Source organism: Schistocerca piceifrons, chromosome 6 (genome assembly GCF_021461385.2).
Source record: "Schistocerca piceifrons isolate TAMUIC-IGC-003096 chromosome 6, iqSchPice1.1, whole genome shotgun sequence".
In the NCBI taxonomy this organism is placed as follows: Eukaryota; Metazoa; Arthropoda; class Insecta; order Orthoptera; family Acrididae; genus Schistocerca; species Schistocerca piceifrons.
Window position 1 is genome coordinate 232951534 of NC_060143.1, and position 21262 is coordinate 232972795.

General features: G+C 41.1%; 1 protein-coding gene across 4 annotated transcripts in view; it reads right to left on the reverse strand.

Moving 5' to 3' along the window:
- The window catches only part of LOC124802632 (anillin-like), a 155075-nt gene that overhangs the window by 61789 nt on the left and 72024 nt on the right, over positions 1-21262 (reverse strand). For all 4 annotated transcript variants that reach the window (XM_047263527.1, XM_047263526.1, XM_047263528.1 and 1 more), the window contains one exon: positions 20707-20853. In XM_047263527.1, coding sequence (XP_047119483.1) covers positions 20707-20853 — 147 coding nt within the window. The remainder of the gene's footprint in view (positions 1-20706; positions 20854-21262) is intronic.

Consider the following 21262-nt stretch of genomic DNA (forward strand, 5'->3'; position numbering starts at 1 on the left):
CCGATGAGCATCAATCCCTCCGGGATTTTCCGATTGATTATCGTCAGGTGGCACGTGAGACAGCTACGGATCCTCATCTGAGTTTACTATTACGTTTTGTTCAACGTGGTTGGCCGTCCAAGGCAAAGGACATATCGGATCCTGTGGTTCGTCGCTATTATCCGCAACGTCATCTGTTGTCTGTTTCGCAAGGAGTTTTGCTGTTACGCACCGAGAATGACCAGCTTCGAGTAGTGGTCCCCCAAGTGCTCCAATCCAAGGTCCTCGACTTGTTGCATCAAGGTCACTGGGGAGTGGTCCGCACCAAGCAGCTTGCCTGCCGTCATTGTACATGGATCGGCATTGATAAGCAGATTACGCAGATGCCTACAGATTGTTCGACGTGTGCCGAACACCAAGCTGCTCCGCCTCAACGCTATTTTGAGTGGGCACGCCCTGCCGGTCCCTGGCAGTGAGTACATTTTGATTTCGCTGGTCCATATTGGAATTCTCGTTGGCTCATCGTGATAGATGCATTTCGTAATTTTCCGTTTGTTGTGCCCATGCAGTCTACAACGTCTGCCCAAACTATACAGGCGTTGACTTCAATTTTTTGTATTGAGGGTCTTCCAGAAGTTTTAGTGTCTCACACTGGTCCACAATTTACCTCTGCTGAATTTGAAAGTTTTTGTTCTGCCAATGGCATTCGCCACGTTCTTACTCCGCCGTTCCACCCTCAATCGAATGGTGCAGCGGAACGTTTTGTACGCACATTCAAGGATCATATGGACCGCCTTTGTGCTATGCACTCTCGTCAGCAGGCCCTCATCACGTTCCTGTCGTCGTACCGGACCATGCCACGCGACGGCCCTTCGCCTGCGGAGCTTCTCCACGGCCGTCGTCATCGCACCCTACTACGGTTGTTGCACCCCCCCGGATCGACCCGCCGCTTCTGAGCATCGCACGCGTTTTCAGCGCAACGACGCCGTTTTTTTCAGAGTTTATCACGGTCGCCGTCGTTGGGAATGTGGTACCGTGATAAGTGTCCAGGGTCGCGGTTTTTATACTGTTCAAGGTGCTACTGGGGTGCACAGGAGGCATCAGAACCAGTTGCGCCGCGCTGGCCGCCCGGATTCTGCCGCTCGTTCTTTGTCCACAGATTTGGTCCGCGGCGGGTTCCAGCCGCGCCTTCCGACTTCGCTGCCGCCCCCAGGGCAGCAGCAGCAGCCGTCGCCGCTACCACGCCGACAGCCCGTCCCGTTGATGCCTCCCGCGCAGCTTCATCCGGGAGCGCCCCAGGTGGTCGCTCCGGCGCCTGCGGTCCCTCTTCAGTCGCCACCGCCTTCGGAGCTGATGGACGTCGACCCCTCAGCTGGGCCGCCTTCCCAAGCGGTGGCTGTGCAGCCTGTCCTGCAGCCGCTTTCCTTGGGCACCCCCAAGGAGTCTGACACCGCAGCGCCTCGTCCGGCGCCCACTCAGCAGCCGTCGACGCAGCGTCAGGAGACGCTGCCTCTCTTCGTGGGCCCCGACGCCCCGTCGCGTCCAGTACCAGAAGCTGCGCCCGTGGTCACAGGCGTGCACCCTGACCTCGGTTTTCAGTCGGTGTTTCCCGAGGCCCCGCGCAGCCAATGCTGGGGTGCGGACCGGGGACTGTCACCGACAACAGTCTCCGCCCCGGTCTCTTCTGCTATGCCTGCGGCCAGACCCCTCCCCCGCCGTCGACGCTCACCACGTCATTATTCAACGACGGTGCGGCGATTTGGGGGGGGGGGAGGAGTGTTATATCCTAGCCAGTAATGCCACCCGAGCCCACTGCCAAAAGGTTGGCAGCATCAAAGTCCGGACGCCGTCCGCATAAGCAGTGCCAGCGAGACAGGAAATCGCCGCAAGTCTGCGCGCGTCCCCGCTGGCTTCTGGGTTCTTAAGCGCTGGAGTCGCGAGCGCTAGGACAGTTCTGTATTCGCCGCTCAGTTGTATACTCGCCACCCAATTGTGTACTTGCTAGTCAGTTGTGTGTTCATCGCAGCAGAGTTGTTGTTTGTCGTCAGCCGACGCTGACCTAGCCGCTCCGACTAACTAGACAGATTTCTGTAGACACGGAGTTCACTACTGTGTTTCTGTATCTTCGTTAATAAAGATAAGTACCGACTTTTATTTAATCAGAGTGTTTGGGTTTTCATCTTTCTGTTCACTGTTCCAGCGGACCGGTCGGCCCACTATTAAAAGTGTGGCGGTGACTTCGTAAGCCGTTTCTACAGCAAATTGTTTGTCGCTACGAACGCCGCCACAAAAGTATACATGGAAGAACCCTGGAGATACTAAAAGCTATCAGATAGAATATATAATGGTAAGACAGAGATTTAGGAACCAGGTTTTAAATTGTAAGACATTTCCAGGGGCAGATGTGGACTCTGACCACAATCTATTGGTTATGACCTGTAGATTAAAACTGAAGAAACTGCAAAAAGGTGGGAACTTAAGGAGATGGGACCTGGATAAACTGAAAGAACCAGAGGTTGTACAGAGTTTCAGGGAGAGCATAAGGGAACAATTCACAGGAATGGGGGAACGAAATACAGTAGAAGAAGAATGGGCAGCTTTGAGGGATGAAGTAGTGAAGGCAGCAGAGGATCAAGTAGGTAAAAAGACGAGGGCTAGTAGAAATCCTTGGGTAACAGAAGAAATATTGAATTTAATTGATGAAAGGAGAAAATATAAAAATGCAGTAAATGAAGCAGCAAAAAGGAATACAAACGTCTCAAAAATGAGATCGATTGCAAAATGGCTAAGCAGGTATGGCTAGAGGACAAATGTAAGGATGTAGAGGCTTATCTCACTAGGGGTAAGATAGATACCGCCTACAGGAAAATTAAAGAGACTTTTGGAGATAAGAGAACCACTTGTATGAACATCAACAGCTCAGATGGAAACCCAGTTCTAAGCAGAGAAGGGAAAGCAGAAAGGTGGAAGGAGTATATAAATGGTCTATACAAGGGCGATGTACTTGAGGACAATATTATGGAAATGGAAGAGGATGTAGATGAAGATGAAATGGGAGATACGATACTGCGTGAAGAGTTTGACAGAGCACTGAAAGACCTGAGTCGAAACAAGGCCCCAGGAGTAGACAACATTCCATTGGAACTACTGACGGCCTTGGGAGAGCCAGTCCTGACAAAACTCTACCAGCAGGTGGGCAAGATGTATGAGACATGCGAAATACCCTCAGACTTCAAGAAGAATGTAACAATTCCAATCCCAAAGAAAGCAGGTGTTGACAGATGTGAAAATTACCGAAATATCAGTTTAATAAGCCACAGTTGCAAAATACTAACACGAATTCTTTATTGACGAATGGAAAAACTTAGTAGAAGCCAACCTCTGGGAAGATCAATTTGGATTCCGTAGAAATATTTGAACACGTGAGGCAATACTGACCTTACGATTTATCTTAGAAGAAAGATTAAGAAAGAGCAAACCTACGTTTCTACCATTTGTAGACTTAGAGAAAGCTTTTGACAATGTTGACTGGAATACTCTCTTTCAAATTCTGAAGGTGGCAGGGGTAAAATACAGGGAGCGAAAGGCTACTTACAATTTGTACAGAAACCAGATGGCAGTTATAAGAGTAGAGGGACATGAAAGGGAAGCAGTTGTTGGGAAGGGAGTAAGACAGGGTTGTAGCTTCTCCCCGATGTTATTCAATCTGTATATTGAGCAAGCAGTAAAGGAAACAAAAGAAATATTTGGAGTAGGTATTAAAATCCATTGAGAAGAAATAAAAACTTTGAGGTTCGCCGATGACATTGTAATTCTGTCAGAGACAGCAAAGGACTTGGAAGAGCAGTTGAATGGAATGGATAGTGTCTTCAAAGGAGGATATAAGATGAACAAAAGCAAAACGAGGATAATGGAATGTAGTCGAATTAAGTCGGGTGATGCTGAGGGAATTAGATTAGGAAATGAGAGGGTTAAAGTAGTAAAGGAGTTTTGCAATTTGGGGAGCAAAATAAAGATGATGGTCAAAGTAGAGAGGATATAATATGTAGACTGGCAATGGCAAGGAAAGTGTTTCTGAAGAAGAAAAATTTGTTAACATTGAGTATAGATTTAAGTGTCAGGAAGTCATTTCTGAAAGTATTTGTATGGAGTGTAGCCATGTATGGAAGTGAAACATGGTCGATAAATAGTTTGGACAAGAAGAGAATAGAAGCTTTCGAAATGTGGTGCTACAGAAGAATGCTGAAGATTAGATGGGTAGATCACATAACTAATGATGAAGTATTGAATAGGATTGGGGAGAAGAGTAGTTTGTGGCACAACTTGACCAGAAGAAGGGATCGGTTGGTAGGACATGTTCTGAGGCATCAAGGGATCACCAAATTAGTATTGGAGGGCAGCGTGGAGGGTAAAAATTGCAGAGGGAGACCAAGAGATGAATACACTAAGCAGATTCAGAAGGATGTAGGTTGCAGTAGGTACTGGGAGATGAAGCAGCTTGCACAGGATAGAGTAGCGTGGAGAGCTGCATCAAACCAGTCTCAGGACTGAAGACCACAACAACAACAATTTTTTTTTAATTTTCTTAAGGTTTCTGTGTTGTTAGTTATGATTTAAAACTGAAGTAATCACTGAATAAAAGAAGCTTTTTCCTCATTTTTTAAAATTTTACAAACCTGCAAAATAAACAAGGTTTTCCATCAAAGTACCAGACTTCTCCTAGTGTTCTGTCAGGGGAAAATCTTGGGAACATTGCCCTAATGGAATAACAGTTAGATTTTACACGGAATAAACCCCAGATTTTATTCATATCTCCTATTTATTAAGAATATCTTGCACAGCGTGTGGTCCCATGTGAAGACTGCACATTATTCCTGTTTATAAAAAGGGCAAAATATTGGAGGCAAGGATGTGCTAACCAATTTGGCTGACATCCATAGATTGCAATATTCTAGAGCACAGTCTAAGCTCAGACATTACAACATTTCTGAAGGAAAACTAGTATCACTCAAAGAATCAGCACAGACTCAGTAAAAATGACTCGTGTGAAATACAGCTTGCTTTATTCATACACATCTCGCAAACAATATATGCAGGTGAGCAGGCATATTCCATCTTCATAGATTTTCGAAAGCCATTCCAACACCATACCACATCAGTACGATCATAACAAATACTGTCAGAAATACACTCTACGGTGAAAAAATGATGCTCTACGAAGGAGTCGATATTCATACAGATATTAACAGAAAGTCCACAACTGTAAACTTTGGAGGCCAATGGATGAATGTGTGACATTTCAGTGCAATTTCACCACACAATTGGCAAAGATAGTGTATAGAGGACATGTCAGTAGGGGAATTTAATTTCGTGTACTCAGTTGGGCAGTAACTATACCTCACAGACGGGAGCGTGAACAATATATACAGATGTCAGCATTTTGAGAGAGGATGGCGTAGTCGGCGAATCGCTCAACATTTGAATGGGAGCAATGCCACTATTCAACGATGTCGGTAGGAATGGATGAACCACGGCCAAACACAGCATCAAGAAGAAAGTGATCAACCTAGAGAGATGACAGAATACGAAGACTGAACAATCATCAGAGAGGCACTCAAAACTCCAAATTCATCATTATCATGAATCCAAAATGCAACTGCTGCTTCAGTGACCTCAAGGACCACGCAAACGGTTCACATGGAGGTGGCTGAGCTCATAGTGCCCTGTGTGTCAACTATTACTGATCTCCCCACACCAACAAGCCCACCTGCGGTGGTGTCTGACACATTCACCCTGTAATCTCACCAACTGAAGTAGAATTATCTTCAATGACGAGTCCCGGTTCAAACTAAGCCCCAATGAACAGTGAAGACTCACCTGGAGACACTCCAGCCAACGGTGGGATACCAATGTGACTGTTGCCCACCATACAGCCTGACAAACAAGAGTGATGGTCTGCGGTGACATTTCATTTCATAGCAGTACCTCTTTGGTTGTCATCTGTGGCACCCTTACACCACAGTGGTACGTCAACAATATTCTAAACCCCATTTTGTTGCCCATTGTGGCAAGCAATCCTCGGCTTAGATTTCAACAAGATGATGCCCACCTGCACACAGCAAGAGTTTCTACTGCTTGTGTTTATGCTTTATAAATGCTACCTTGGACAGAAAGGCCGATGGATTTGTTCCCAACTGGGAACATTTGGAGCATTATGGGCAGCTCATGATATTAAAAACCTAACGCAATCAATCTGACACAATTTGGCACGAGTTCCCTCAGGAGGGCATCCAATGACTACTAATCAATGCCAGGTTGAATAACTAATTGCATGAGGTTGTGCCGTCCCCAGTGAAAGTATTGAAAAAACCTCGAATGCATTTATTTAAAACAATTAATATGGACGAGAGCATTTATCTCGATGCTAAATATTATACTGAGTGTGATACTGGCCTCTCAGGCGGCAGATAATTTGTATCATTTGTATTATTATTATATAAAATGTTGACATAAACTTTCGAGTCCAAAGAGTAATAATTATGCACCACACCAACAATGAAAATTAATGTAAAGAAGGACTGTATTCAATTGTCTTCTTTTTATCAGTTCACTCTCTCTCTTGTCTGCCATGTTAAAAGTCGGACTTATTGGTTCACTGCTGTTGAATGTAAGCGCATTTGTAATATTAAATTGGCAATATCGTAGTTTAATGTTATTTTTCAGTTTTCTTTGTAGAAGGTGAGCCCTGTGTCATGTCAGTTTCCTTTAAATATCAATATTCTGAGTAATTTTCGGCACAACAATTGCAGCCGCCGCTGCAGCTACAGATGCCCTTACGTGGCTATCTTAATTCATGAAATCACCCTCTTATAATGTAATAAATATTTTTTCCACAGCCGTCCGACTCAGTGGATGAAGATGTAGTTTTTAAGATTTTCATTTTCAGTTATTGGCTGAGATCCAGAGCCACGACTTGGACTACAATTAATTATTAAAAGTGGCAAGAACAATTCTCTCGCGTGTGTGAGCAATTACAAATGATAATCAAAGATGTCGTGCTTGTTAACGATATTAGCCAAGGTAAAATACAAAAATATTATTTCAGTTCATAACTTAAATGCAATATGTTTCAAGATTGGCTCGTATTACAGTAACTAACATGAACAAAAAGTTTGCTCATGATTAATCATTATTGACCAACTAGTTGTGAAAAGCATAAAAATCAAATTCAAAAAATAATTTAAATCTAAACCAAATCTCAAAAATTTTAAAGAGCTCATCACACACCATTTAATTATTATTTTATTAATGTACATAATAGATATAACTACGCGAGAAGGTCCACAGGTTGACCAATGCGTTACTGACTTGCTCAATTTGTTAATAAATGATCCATTTTTTCTGAAATTGCTATCATTTGTCTGTAAATGTATATCAGATCTACAGATTTCTGCCCATTCGAGTAATTCCTTCGTGGTGCATCTTTTTTCCCTTAGAGTGTATGAGACTGGCTCAAGGAATATTTGACTAACGGGACCCAAAATGTTATAAGGACAGCGAAGATTCCACAGAAACAAAAGTAACATGGTGTGCTCAAGGAAGTATCATCACTGGACGATGATAAGGAAAGCAAGATGATCTGAGAAAATTCCCAATGAATGGGAGTTCTCTTTAAATATCAATAAATGTAAGATAAAGCCTATAGCAAAGAGAAAGATATTGATTATTTATTTAGCATATGGCTCATAACATCACAGTAAAAATTACAGAAACAACATGATTAAAAAAAACACATATGTATAAACAGAACAATAAATAACAGTTTGTATATAAGAACACCACCAATTGTAAATTTACACTCACAGAAGAGCAATCACAAGCAGACGTCCAGCTTAGATAATATATAGTCGATTGCCTCTTGGGTCGCCATTAGGAAATCCTGTGGGTAACCCTCATATGGCCTTGTACGCCTGTACGATGTGTGTGACCGTCTGTCTCTCAGCGCCACAGTCGCAAGTGGCCGAAGGAAGTTTACCCCATCTGTGTAAGGAGTGGGCGCATCTCCCACAGTTGGTTCTGATGCGATTAAGAGTTAACCAAACTTTGCGAGGGCAATCAAATCCTTTTGGTTTACTACAGATGAATGGCATACTGTTGTTCTGCTCTCCCATTCCTGTTTCCATCGGTGTCAAGTTAGTTCACCTCCACATGGTGCACCCTGGGTAACGCTAAATGAAGTAACACAACTGGCGGCAGACCGAACGAAGAATTCCTGCCACACATCACAGTTAAACAAAGATATTAATAATATCTGATTACAAGATTAGTGGCAACCTTTTTGAGCGTGCGACATCATATAAGTATTTCGGGGTAATATTAAGAAGCAACACAGATTAGGAAAATGGTATAGAGACAGTATTGGCAAATGGAAGATGTAGACTCGTTGGAATGATTTTTGGAAAGTGCAATGCATCAGTAAAGGAAACTGCATACACAATGTGATCAGTTCTACAGTATTGCTCTAGTGTTTGAAATTCTTATGAGTCAAATATCAAACTAATTCAGATAACCCTGCCAGGACCATAACAAATGCTCAGAGAACTTAAATGGGAATCCTTGGAAGAAAGACAATGTAGTTCTTATGAAACCTTGTTGACTAAATTTAGAGAACCTGTTTTCAAAGAAGAGTGGGCTACCATTATGCTGTCATCAGTGTATATCTCATGTAGTATCATGAGGATTAGAAAACATTAGGTAACTTACAGAAACATTTAGACAATCATTTTTCAGTATGACATTTTCAGGCAATCTCGTTCAATATGTTAATGGAATAATACAGAAAATAGATAACACTGGCAACATATATCCTCTGCCATGTACTGTAGAGTGGCTTGTGAAATATTTATGTAGATGTACATTTCCAAATATCTTAAAAATATCCACATGATGCTTCATACACTGGTTATACAATGGCTTTCATATGGTAAACACAAAATGATGTTTAGACATGGCTCTATTACTTGAAAGACAGTTTTAAGAATTCCATGATCATTATGGAAACTTGATTTTCTAATATGGGGAAACTAGAATTCCTACTTAGTATCATGCATAAGGTAAGTATCTAATTGTTATACTGCTGAAAGGAAGAGAATACTTAATCGTAATAACTTTCTGATGTTGAGTCACATGAACTAGTTAGAGTGTTTCCAATGCTCATCTAGTGTGATAAGTGATTAAGTAGCTGTGATGAAAGTACATACATACGAAAAACGTCAGGTGTGAGTAATTCATGTCCTTCAGAAAGCCATACTCTGGAGGACTAGGTTGTAAATTATAGTACTGATAGCCTCTAGGGCACTGTGTGTCTTCCTATTATTCTATCCATGCTTTGTATGCCTTCACTATAAGATTAGGCTGCACTGAAATCTGGGTTCAGCAAGTGTGTATTATGTACGTAGTGGTGTTAGTAAGGTGGTTCACATAACTATTTTGTTGGATGCCTTGATGTGCTGGTACCAGAGGATGTTCACCAGAGTTCCATATTGCTATAGTTTGGCCATCTTCTGTATTATGTTCAAAAGGTAAATGTTGTCTTTCCATATTGCTGGGCTGTTAACAGCTGATAGTACAGGTAATGAATCAGATATGATCAGGATCTTTATTTCAGATCAAGCAGCCTGACGAACTGGAGAGTTTGTATGACAGTCTCTGTTGCTTTCTTCACTGGTGTGTTCTGAAGGAATGCGTACAACCATTCTGTCTGGAGACTGGAACAAAATATTGTGATACTCACATTTGTTTGAGCAGCTTTTTTCAACACAACAGTTGTAAATACTTAAACTGAATCTGCTCTTTGCATTTTTGGGGTTGCCACAAATCTGGTGTTAATGTCCCGTGTTTGGGGAGCAGATGGATGTTTCATAAAGCGAGTAGCTGGGAAAAATGAATTTCAGGTGATCGATGCCTAGCGCACTGGATATTATTGTCCAACAGCATATATTTTCTTTCAATGAAAAAAGAAAAAATATAATTTTTTCAAAGATTCTCTTGTAGGTCTGCTAATTTCTAAATAATTTGGGGGCTCCACAGCTTTGATTCTTCACTGCACCATTTTTATTCACTGGGTACTAGTGCCTAATGAAGAGCAGCACTTCTGCTGTTTGCTAGAGGAGAGCATTGGCCAGTGTTATGAAACTTCACTCAGACTTTCATTGTAACACAGCAGTTCTGTGTTTTGTCTAAGTAAACGCTAATTTGATGCCACTGAGGTAAGAGTGCACTATAATCTTACCGAGGCTCAGACATTATGATTATGCTTCCATGTCAGAGGGATGTGTGTGTTGAGTAGAGGGATATGCCTACATACGGTGATAACCTAACAGTTTTTACTATTTCTTTAATTTTTTTCTCAGTTATTTAAGATAGTGGTAATCAGTTTCACATGTACTTGTTCATTTTCTTACTTTTGCCTCATTTTAATAAGGTAATGATTTGAAACAGAACAAATATGTCTTAAACTAGTCACCATTAACTCACATGTTAATTTAACTAAGACAGAAAATTACAGAAACAGTACGATTAAGTAAAGATGTTCATCTTTATGCCAAAACATTGCTGGAACTATACAAATCTAAGAGTTGTTAACACAGAAGTAAGAATGTCTTGTATACTATGTTAGGCTGAGAACTGTCATTCAAGGGATGCCTCACAATATTTTTCGTGGGTTCACAATACCATTTCTCAATGAACAATGATCAGGCCATCTCATTAATACTATATTTACCTGATTATGGGACAAAGTTTTTCCCTAAATTTGGCATTTGAAAAGTACAGGGTTGTGTTACATTTATAGATTTAACTATTAATGCTGAGGTAAATGATTTTATGTTGTGTAATAGACTAAATACACAGGTTGTCCTACAGATGATGATTATGAATTTAAAGGGACAGCTTGCTTATCAATCGCTCGCTGCACAGGAATCTCTCACAAAATGCTGTGGGACAAGAAAGGGGAAGTGATAGCCCTATAGTCTGTGACCTAATCGTCATGGTGGAAAACTTTTCTGACACAGCTTAAGTCAAATGGTTAAAAAGAGAAAGAAACCCAGGCAGCTAAAACCTGTAGGATCGTCATAGTCAGTATTATCAAAGAGAGGTAAGAAAATGAAGACTGTATGTACAAGTTTGTCATGTAGCTCAAACTGTTAGATAAATAAATTACATACATAAAAATTCAAAAATACAGGACAGTGCAGATGTAGAAAGTAGCGGGAGGCCACTCAGAGCACATGCTGCAAGGAGAGACCCCCCCGCCCCCCAAATCTCCACCCCTGACACCAAACACTGAGATGCATGAAATTTTACCATAAAATTCACTTTTCATAAGGAAATGTATAACTTTTTAGCTGCAATCTCAACTGCAAGTATCTGGGGTAGTGAGGCCGAAGGTTGAGCGCTCATCTCAAGATAGCCCAGAAGGGCACACACTATGAGAAAATGCGCTATTGCGAGATGACTTCCGTAGCTGCATTGAACGGAGCCCTCTCGACACAAAAGGAACTTTTGAGTAAGTCTGGAGTGGTAGTTATGCGGTTGACACAGCACAATGACATCTTTTTCGAAAGGCCTGGAGAGAAGAACATCACAACTTGGTGGTCCCCTTGATTGTTTTCAACTTGAAGATCATGGTAGCCTGCCACTCCATATCCCATGTTTGCAAAACCTGATGTTGCAGTTGTAAATGTAGGTCTATGCCTGGTACTCTGAGTTATTTTGTCTCCTGAAGTTGTTTCTTTAACTAATTTCTTAATGAGTCCATTTCTCGAATATGCACATGACTCGGTATCCAGAGCTGTGGGGATCATGTAACGGGTCTGGATGCTAGCGACCAAAACGTTTCTAGGGCAACACAGAGCTATTCCTTGCAAGCAGCATATGGAGCTTCTACAAACCAGGAAATTCTTTACGGCGAGAATTTTAATGTACTGCACAGCCCGTGATATAATGGCCACCTCTAAAATGTATACACAACATCCACTCAGCAGAGAAACTTTTCGTGTCCCACTGCATGTGTAAAAGCATAACCAGCTCTGTCATTCACTTTTGATCCATCCACGTAGATGCTTGTCACATTTTAGTAGTTGTTGAGAACCAAACGAAATAGGCATCTGAGATTGGTGCAATCAGCATTTTCCTTACGATCATAAAAGAAGTCCACCGGAATTGTAGGACTTGGGTACACAGCATGGGAGGTGCCCATGAGGAACTTTATGTACACAGACCAGAGGGGATAGTTGCAAGGTTCTTCCTTAGAGCTTCCAACTGCATCCCTGTTAGTCTACCTATTTTTGGGGTATTCATACAAAGTCTGAACTGTTGGTTGTGAAACAGAGTCAAGTAACACACATGTGTAGACATCTCAGAGACTATGACTGCATAATTCACCAAGAATTGTTGGTGTCTGACCCTCAGTGGTGGGATATCAGCCTCCACCATCCATGAGATTGTCTACAGGGCTCAAACAGAAAGGTCTAGGTGCCAACTGCACACCACTGCAGTGGAAAGAGTCTAACAAGCTCAGTACTTATGGTGCAGCTGATTTGTAAGCAACACATCTGTAGTCCAGGCAAGATTAAATCAACGCTTTGTAGAACCGCAGATGAATCATATGGTCTGTGTCCCAGGAGATGCTGCTAAGAAATCTAAATAAGAAGGTATTAAGTTTCCACATGCAATTTACTTTAGCTGACATACATGTGATAACAATGTCAGCTTATTCACACACAAAACACCTAAAAGTTTGGAAGTTTCAATGATTTCAAGTAACTGGTTATCAAAGAAAAGTTAAGGTTTGCGAACAGATGCAAATTCCTGAGTCAATAAAAGTGTATGACATGTCTTTTAGTGGAAGAAAATTGATATCCACGATTCAGAGCTCAGTTATGTACTTTCTGTGTGGCTCTCTGAAGTTGGTGCTTTTTGGTGCACTATGATGTAAAACTGTAAATACATGCAAATTTTTCCCAAATACAGTGACAGCGAAACTAGTGGTCCCACAGTAGTCATGATACAATTAATTTCTACGGCAAAGAGGGCTACACTCAGAACTGATTTCTGAGGGTTCCCAGTTCCCTGTACATATTGTTTGCTGAGGCTTGAACCTATCTGGACCTAAAACTGTCGGAGAGATAGGAAATTCAACTTAAAAATGGGTAAGCAGCACAGGAAGCCCCACTCACTGATGTGATGGCACCAGATGGTATCATATGCCTTGTGTGGCTCGGAGGGCACAGCAATTGTGCTGGCGACACCCAAAAGTTTGTGCAATGAAGATTTCAAACAAATTGGTTAGTCTGTGGGTCCAAATGCCTAAAAGCCACTTTGAAATTGTGATAAATGCTGTCTAGCTTCCACGCACTAACACAATTATTGATTGACCATCCTTTCAAATAATTTACGCACCCCATTTATTAAAAGATAAGTCAATAATTAGTCAAAATTTGAGGGTCTCTTCCCTGTTTCAAGACAAGAATAATATTTTCAAAATATTTGAAGTATCTCATTGTGCAATTGACACACTCAAGAATAGGTTTCATGCTACCATTGTTAAGATGTTTAAGGATTTTATTATGGATTTTACTGGTTCCAAGGGCTGTGTTGCAACACTCTGCTAAAGCACTGTAGTACTCCTGTTCACTAAATGGAACGCTGTACAAATGAAGAGGTTGTGCACAGAAAGATAAGTGTAGCTCCGTCACGCGTTTCTGGGTCAGGAAATTAGGATGGTAGTCACTGCAAGCGGACAGTTTGGTGAAGAGTGCCATGAAACATTCAGCAATGACCACAGGATCAGTAAAGATGTCATCATTAAGGGAGTTGCCAGGAAGTACTGTGGATGGTGGGCGACAGCAAATGTGGCAGAGTTAAGTCCGTATTTGAGGCCGTGGGTTATAGGCTTTCATAGATGGTACTTGCCTTTCCCAACACTCCCGCTTTCTTTTTCTTTATTACAAAGCATGTCTTCACTCTTAGTCTCTTGAAGGCTATTAAATGTTCTGCAGAAGGAGCATGTTTGGGTTGAAGTGCCCTCTGATGTGTTCTGACAGCTACAACTATTTCTTCAGACCACCATGACACAGGTATCCAGCAGGAAGAGCCTGAAGACTAGGGTATTGTTGCTTCTGCAGCATGTATAATAGTGTTAATATTATATTGTACCACTCTCTTGATATTCTCCTTGAGTGGTTTCAAGTGTTGCTTTGGAACTAAAACCTTGCCAGTTGGCTTTCCAAAGTGACCAATGTACTGCATGTTCCATTGGTTGATGGTTTGAGTAAGAGAGTGATAGGGAATTGGATGCTGCCACAGAGGTTGCCATGGGTGTGCCACTGGATTTAGCATGAGTCACTTGGGTTTTACGACTTTAACATTTATAGCCGACTTTGTTCCATAGGATGCACTGAAATGTGTTACAGCTCCAATGTTAGGTAGGCGGACTTCCAATTCCAAAATTAACTGTCCTATTACTTGACCCCTGCTAGATGCAGTTTTGCTGCAACACAAACAACTGTGATGATTGAAGTCCCACAGTAGAAGGAAGGGTGGAGGCAGCTGTTCCACTAGCTCGTCATGTGGAATATCTGTTTAGGGGCAGAGAAATATTACATATTGTTACCGTAACTGACAAGCAGATGCAAAAGGCCACAGCTTCTAACACAGTGGTTGGTGGCACCTGGTCATGGAAAGAACCAGACTGTATGAATGTGCAGACTCCTCCAGATGTTAATGCAATTCTCACAATAGGATTTGCAGTTTTTAATAGTAGTTAGTTCGGTACCAAACCAACTGCAGAATAAGTAGCCATTAATTGGCGGAGTTTGGCCAGGTGGCGATGGTACCATTACAGTTGCATTGAGGAACATCAGACTGGGATCTGAGAAAGTAGCGAAGGGGAAAAAGCAATACTATTTACTTTACTGCAATCATTTTCCACCTGAACAAGCGATTCTTCTCCGGTGTTGATAGGCTCAACCTCTGTGGGGATGAGGGCCGGATAAACCAGACCAGTAGAATTCAGTTGGTTTAACTTTCACTTTTTTCTTTTCGTCCCAGTGAGGTTTCAGTTTCTGCGAGGAATTTCCTGTCTTGAATGCTGGGACAGAAGAGGACCATTTTTTTACTACCACCTGCAGCCTGTGGCTCTGTCAGCCGTTGGTTGATGGTAGAATAATGGTCTGTTTCATCCTGGGAGGGGGGACCTTGGCAGGTGTCCTCCTCCGTAATGATGTCAGAGGAGGATGAGGCATCTCCAACTGCGCCATAGGAGGGGCTGGCAAGGTGCTGTGGCTTTGCGGGTCAACTGAAAAACTGCCACTGACACATGACTGAGAACAGGAATTGCTGTTGGATACCTCATCATTGCACTAGATGTCGATTTTGACACAGTGTAAAATTTGAGGTAATATTGATTCGGTGGAGCTGTCCAAACTTTTCTTACCAACTTGAAGAGACAAGTAGTCAAGCATTTTATAATTCCTGCTATCCCTCCCCTCGACACACACACACACACACACACACACACACACACACACACACACACACACACACACACACACACACACACACACTTATAGATGAAGCTTTGGCAATTGATGTGGCAGATTTATTTTTGGGGTTAGACAAATGATACTCCTATTCAAATGGGCTCAAGATTTCCTGATATACCACAGTGTTTGATACAGTATTTAATATGCTCGAATTGTCATGTGACATTTGAATAATGTGGCAGGAGTAAAAGGGATGTACTGACAACTATGAACTAGCCGCAACACTGTACGATAGAGCATCTTAAAAATTGACAATTTAATGAAACACAGGAGGAATTATCATTGAATCCCACCTTATATAAACCCTGGTTGTATTTGCACGACTTTTCAATAAGAGTTCTCATACATTACCAGCACCTAGCAATATATAAATATTCAAGTTGATTTTTAAGTAAAACTAACAATCAAAAGGAAAAAATGTTGCCTTTCAACATATATTAAGTGACTATGAAGCTGGTGCAACATTATATTTGGTTATGAGAGACTGTAATGATTTACCAAGTGGGATTCAAATAAACATTTCAATCCTAGTTCACATTTTAGAATAATGGGTAAAATTCTACCATCTTTTAGTTAACTTGAAAACTAGATGGTAACGTCTCAACATAAAAGAAAGAAAGTTAAGTATTTAATTCCTAAAATACAAACCAGACTGTAGTAGCTATCATGAGAATAAATTACAGTCACTAGACCCATTGCCACGATAGAACGAACAGTCGTCACTAGATTGTGGGATGAGCAAAAACTCAAGAATTTGACTGAACAGTGACTGCAGTCTCTTATTCATTTACTAGTTAAAGCTGTTACATTAAAGCTGCACTGAATAAGACACTGCAATACATTTTTCACAGTTCTTTATATTATTAAAAACCATAGTATATTAAAAACCCTAGATAAATCACAGATATAGTACTAGCCGAAGTCACTGCATTGTGGGACAATTGTAAGATTGACCAGAACCCAAGATTCCTTGAGCTGGGACTAAAACTGCTGGAGCAATCTGAGTCAAGCTCAAACACAGCATTATTTATTTCGAAGAATGTGATAGGGTTGGCGGGAACAGCGACACTAGTGTGGTTGAGAACTATAATGAATGTAGGGAGGTGAGTGGTAAGTGAGAGGCAAATTTTGTTTTGCTGGCAACCATGGGAATGCATACTGCATACCCTAGATCTTTATGAACATCTAACCACATTTAACCAGCAGTTTCCCTAAAATCCAATTGTAGTCAGAATTGAATTGGTTTTAAAATTGGACAAACATTCAAAAAGAATATACGTTTCTGTAAGAGACTGTAAAAGTCTAGACAGTGGCCAGCAATGTAGTTGTATGTTTGTTCAGCAATGTTGTTTATGCTTACCATGAGAAATGATGAGAACAAATGGGGGTGTGTCAGCTGCTGGCTGTATGCAGTCAATGAGAGAGCAATGGGCAGACAGTGTGTCTGGAAGCAATAGACAGAAATATTGTCACATTCTCAGGTCAATATAAATGTGAAATCTGCTATGTACTCAGAAAGAAAACAGCTTTCTTAGGCCCCATCATGAATTACAAACTAAGAAACCCGAACATATCCGGAAGAAACAGCCAAATATTTGTGACAACTGAGACAAGACAGGCTATATTTGAGCAAGGGGGATTGGTTTTGGTCCCGAGCTGCACGACGTGGACTTTGGACGAGCAGGTCTCTGGGTAGGCCTGAAGACGTGCAAGTGTGGCCACTCCCTGTGCTGCGCAGCTGGTCAGTGGCGGCTGAGCAACGTGGAAATGTCACATTCAAACCAACAGACATGATATCTCTTTTGCTAACATGCTCAGAGGGTTTTTTCTATATTGTTCGCATAATAATAGATACAGTGAAGGACGTTAAGCTAAATAAAAGAGAAGAGCAACAAGAGCCTGCCAGTACGCAGATATAATTTTTATTAACATATGTGAGAAGATATAGCACCAAGAAGATTTTTGTAACTGAAATCAAGCGTACCTTCAATAACTTTTATATTACTGAAGTTAAAGAGATCAAGCACTCAGATTGTAGGTATCCATGATGCACGTTGACTGGATTCCTCGTATGTTTTGTAGCGTACTTAATGGACACCCCCCCCCCCCCCCCCCCCCCCACACACACACACACACACAGTATTTCTGAACAGTGCAGTGGAAAGGAGGGAAAATCCAATAAAGTGGTGACATATCCATATTTATTCTAATAACTGACGGCACAGAGAGTGGGAACTAATTTTTGGCAGTGCAACATAACTTTGCATTTGTCTGACTTTAAATTTTGGCTGAACTACTGCACATAAAATTATGTGTAAGTTGATTAGAATTTTATATAAAAACAAAGATGAGGTGACTTACCGAACAAAAGTGCTGGCAGGTCGATAGACACACAAACAAACACAAACACACACACAAAATTCAAGCTTTCGCAACAAACTGTTGCCTCATCAGGAAAGAGGGAAGGAGAGGGGAAGACGAAAGGAAGTGGGTTTTAAGGGAGAGGGTAAGGAGTCATTCCAATCCCGGGAGCGGAAAGACTTACCTTAGGGGGAAAAAAGGACAGGTATACACTCGCACACACGCACATATCCATCCACACATACAGACACAAGCAGACATATTTAAAGACTTCTTAAAGTCTTTAAATATGTCTGCTTGTGTCTGTATGTGTGGATGGATATGTGCGTGTGTGCGAGTGTATACCTGTCCTTTTTTCCCCCTAAGGTAAGTCTTTCCGCTCCCGGGATTGGAATGACTCCTTACCCTCTCCCTTAAAACCCACTTCCTTTCGTCTTCCCCTCTCCTTCCCTCTTTCCTGATGAGGCAACAGTTTGTTGCGAAAGCTTGAATTTTGTGTGTGTGTTTGTGTTTGTTTGTGTGTATATCGACCTGCCAGCACTTTTGTTCGGTAAGTCACTTCATCTTTGTTTTTATATATAATTTTTCCCACGTGGAATGTTTCCTTCCATTATATTGATTAGAATTTTAGCGCACAGCTAATGGTGCAATCAGATTTTGGATATTACTTATGTAGAAAACAGTTGTGAATCAGGTTGGAGAATGTACAAAGTCATTAAGTGATGGAGATGCACGATTTCCCATGAACGGGAGGTTCAAGGCCTTGAAAGGGTGACGGCCATTTTGCAGAGAGACACAATTTGGTACAAGTTAGTAGAAGCAGCATCTACACTGGTCTGAGCAATGATCCAGCTGTGAACGTTTTCATTGATAGAAATTTTTTTGTGTTGGCAGTTGCAATATTTAACGCTATTTCACTGGGACTTAAAGAATTATTCTGCATTAGTCAAAACTGATTTATTTCTACTTGCAGTTCAGCAGATCTTGTATTTTTGCATGTGAAGTTGTTTTGCACTCTGAATTTGTGCACTCAGTCTGGATTTCAGTTCAGTACACCAGTGAAGGACTTTTAATATCTTCTGCCACTAACTGACATTTTACTTGTTGCACTGCATCGGTAAAACCTTATTATGAGGGTTGGAACTTAAATAGTGGCAACTATTTATTCACAACCGATACAAAAGAGTTATATGTTTGCATCTGTTACTCTCCTTCAAAGTAGGCTTTAACGTTGTGGAGAACCTGTTGCCAGCAACATGGAAGGCACAGTATACCGTTAGCAGAGCATGTTCTGTTGATGGTGCGAATGGAGCAATCTACTGTCTGTCGATCTCTGGAACAGCTCTGAAGCGAATGCCACGAAGTGGTTTCTTCATCTTCGGAATCAAATCAAAGTCAGAAGGACTTAAGGCCGGGGAGTACAGTGGATGGTACAGTACTTCCCAGTCCCATCGACTGAACAGAGCAGCCACAGTCTGCACTGTATGCACCTGCACATTGTCATGCCAAATGATTGGTGGTTTACGCAGAAAGTGTCACCACTTCTTTCGCAAAGCTGGTCGCAGGTGATGCTCCAAAAACCAACAGTAATACTGTGCACCGACGGTCTGCTGTGGAGGAACGTAATGCATTAGGATAACACAATCACAGTCATACACGTGAATCACCATAACTTTAGTCCACTCCATTCACACCATCAACAGAACAGGCTCTGCTAACAGTATACTACGCCTTCCAAATCTACACAAGACTGGTGACTACTTTGAAGGACAGTAACAGGTACAAACATGCAACTCTTTTCTATTGGTTGTGTATAAACAGTTGCCACTATTTAAGTTCCAACCCTTGTACATGCCTATATGGAATTTAGACTTAACTTTGATCTGTGAGCACAGTGTTCTCCAACTGTTTTGATTTATTACTTCTTATATAATGTTTTCGCTAACCACTATCAGATATTTACGTAGTATCAAGTGTGCAGTTGTTTTCACCACTTTACAAATTAATGTGTGTTTACAAGAGACAATGAATTTTCAACAGTTAAACTATAAACCATTGCAGCTGCAGTATGCTATTTAATATTGTCACGCCTATGTTCAACCTAGTAATCATCTGTATCTCTGTTTAAAACTTCAGAAACGAATTTATTACTTATTTCTATTTAAAAAGTGCACGATAAGTAGTTGAAGACGACAATATATTACCCCTCAAAAAGGCAACAACAGCCACTGTTTTCAACCCCCCCTCCCCACCTATGAGTGTAAGTATGATTGCTATTTCTTCCAGTCACAGCAATATAAGCTGCGCTGTTAGGACGGAATCTCTTAATTTGTGACACATTTAAAAAAAAAAAAGAAGCCACAGTCAAATATTTGTGGCAGCAGAAGTTAATTATCTCTTTTCTTGACTCTTATTGGTCAAATCAATAAATGGGGTAAGTCTAGAAAAGGCTTGATGTTCACTTTTCTCTCAGATATCATATACAAATAAAACAGTTTGTAATTCTTATTAACAATACTTCGCTTAAAATAAAACTACATTCAGGGTTACATTACACTGGGCAAATATGATATATTGCAGCAATTTGATTAACACTGTGTTTGGAACCAGTAATGGCTACGAACAATGAAATTATTTGAAAATTTCTTCAATTTAAGTTTTTAAGTATCTCACAACTTATCTGATTGCTTTTATGTTTTGACATGAACAAAACAAAGATTTTTTTTCCAGCAAGAAATGTCACATTTATCTGAATCCATACCTGAGGAGAAAGGCTGTGCTCTCTTGTTCTTTTTGGTGGTGTTGGACCCTCCGAGTCTGATGAATCTCCAAGAGCTTCATCGAGGAAATCATCTATTTCCTTCAAAGCGTCCGTTTCAGATTGTGACATGTCACTTTCGGACTCCTCCTAAAACCAAAATTTCTTTTGACAGCAAACAGGTCTATATACTTGAAATCCTTTTTTTCCCATATCAATATGACTACATGCAAACAAATCTGGAAATGCACAGGGTCGTTCTGAAGAGTCTTGAGAAAGTAATGCAAATACTCAAGTTTTCCAAATAAATTCTCAAAGAATTATCCAAGTTATGAAACAGTACATTTCCTAAAAGAATGTTATGAAGGTCTGATAATGTGTGTTTCCAGCATATGTTATTTATTTATTGATTTAAGGTGATGGCGATAGCAACAATGTAGAATAAAAGGTCCTTTACATTGTGGATTACATTCATTGGAACTTCTACGGAATTTTTATTATTTATTAAGGTTTCCATCACACTTTCATAATTTTTTGTGACTAGTTCTGAATCCCTGTG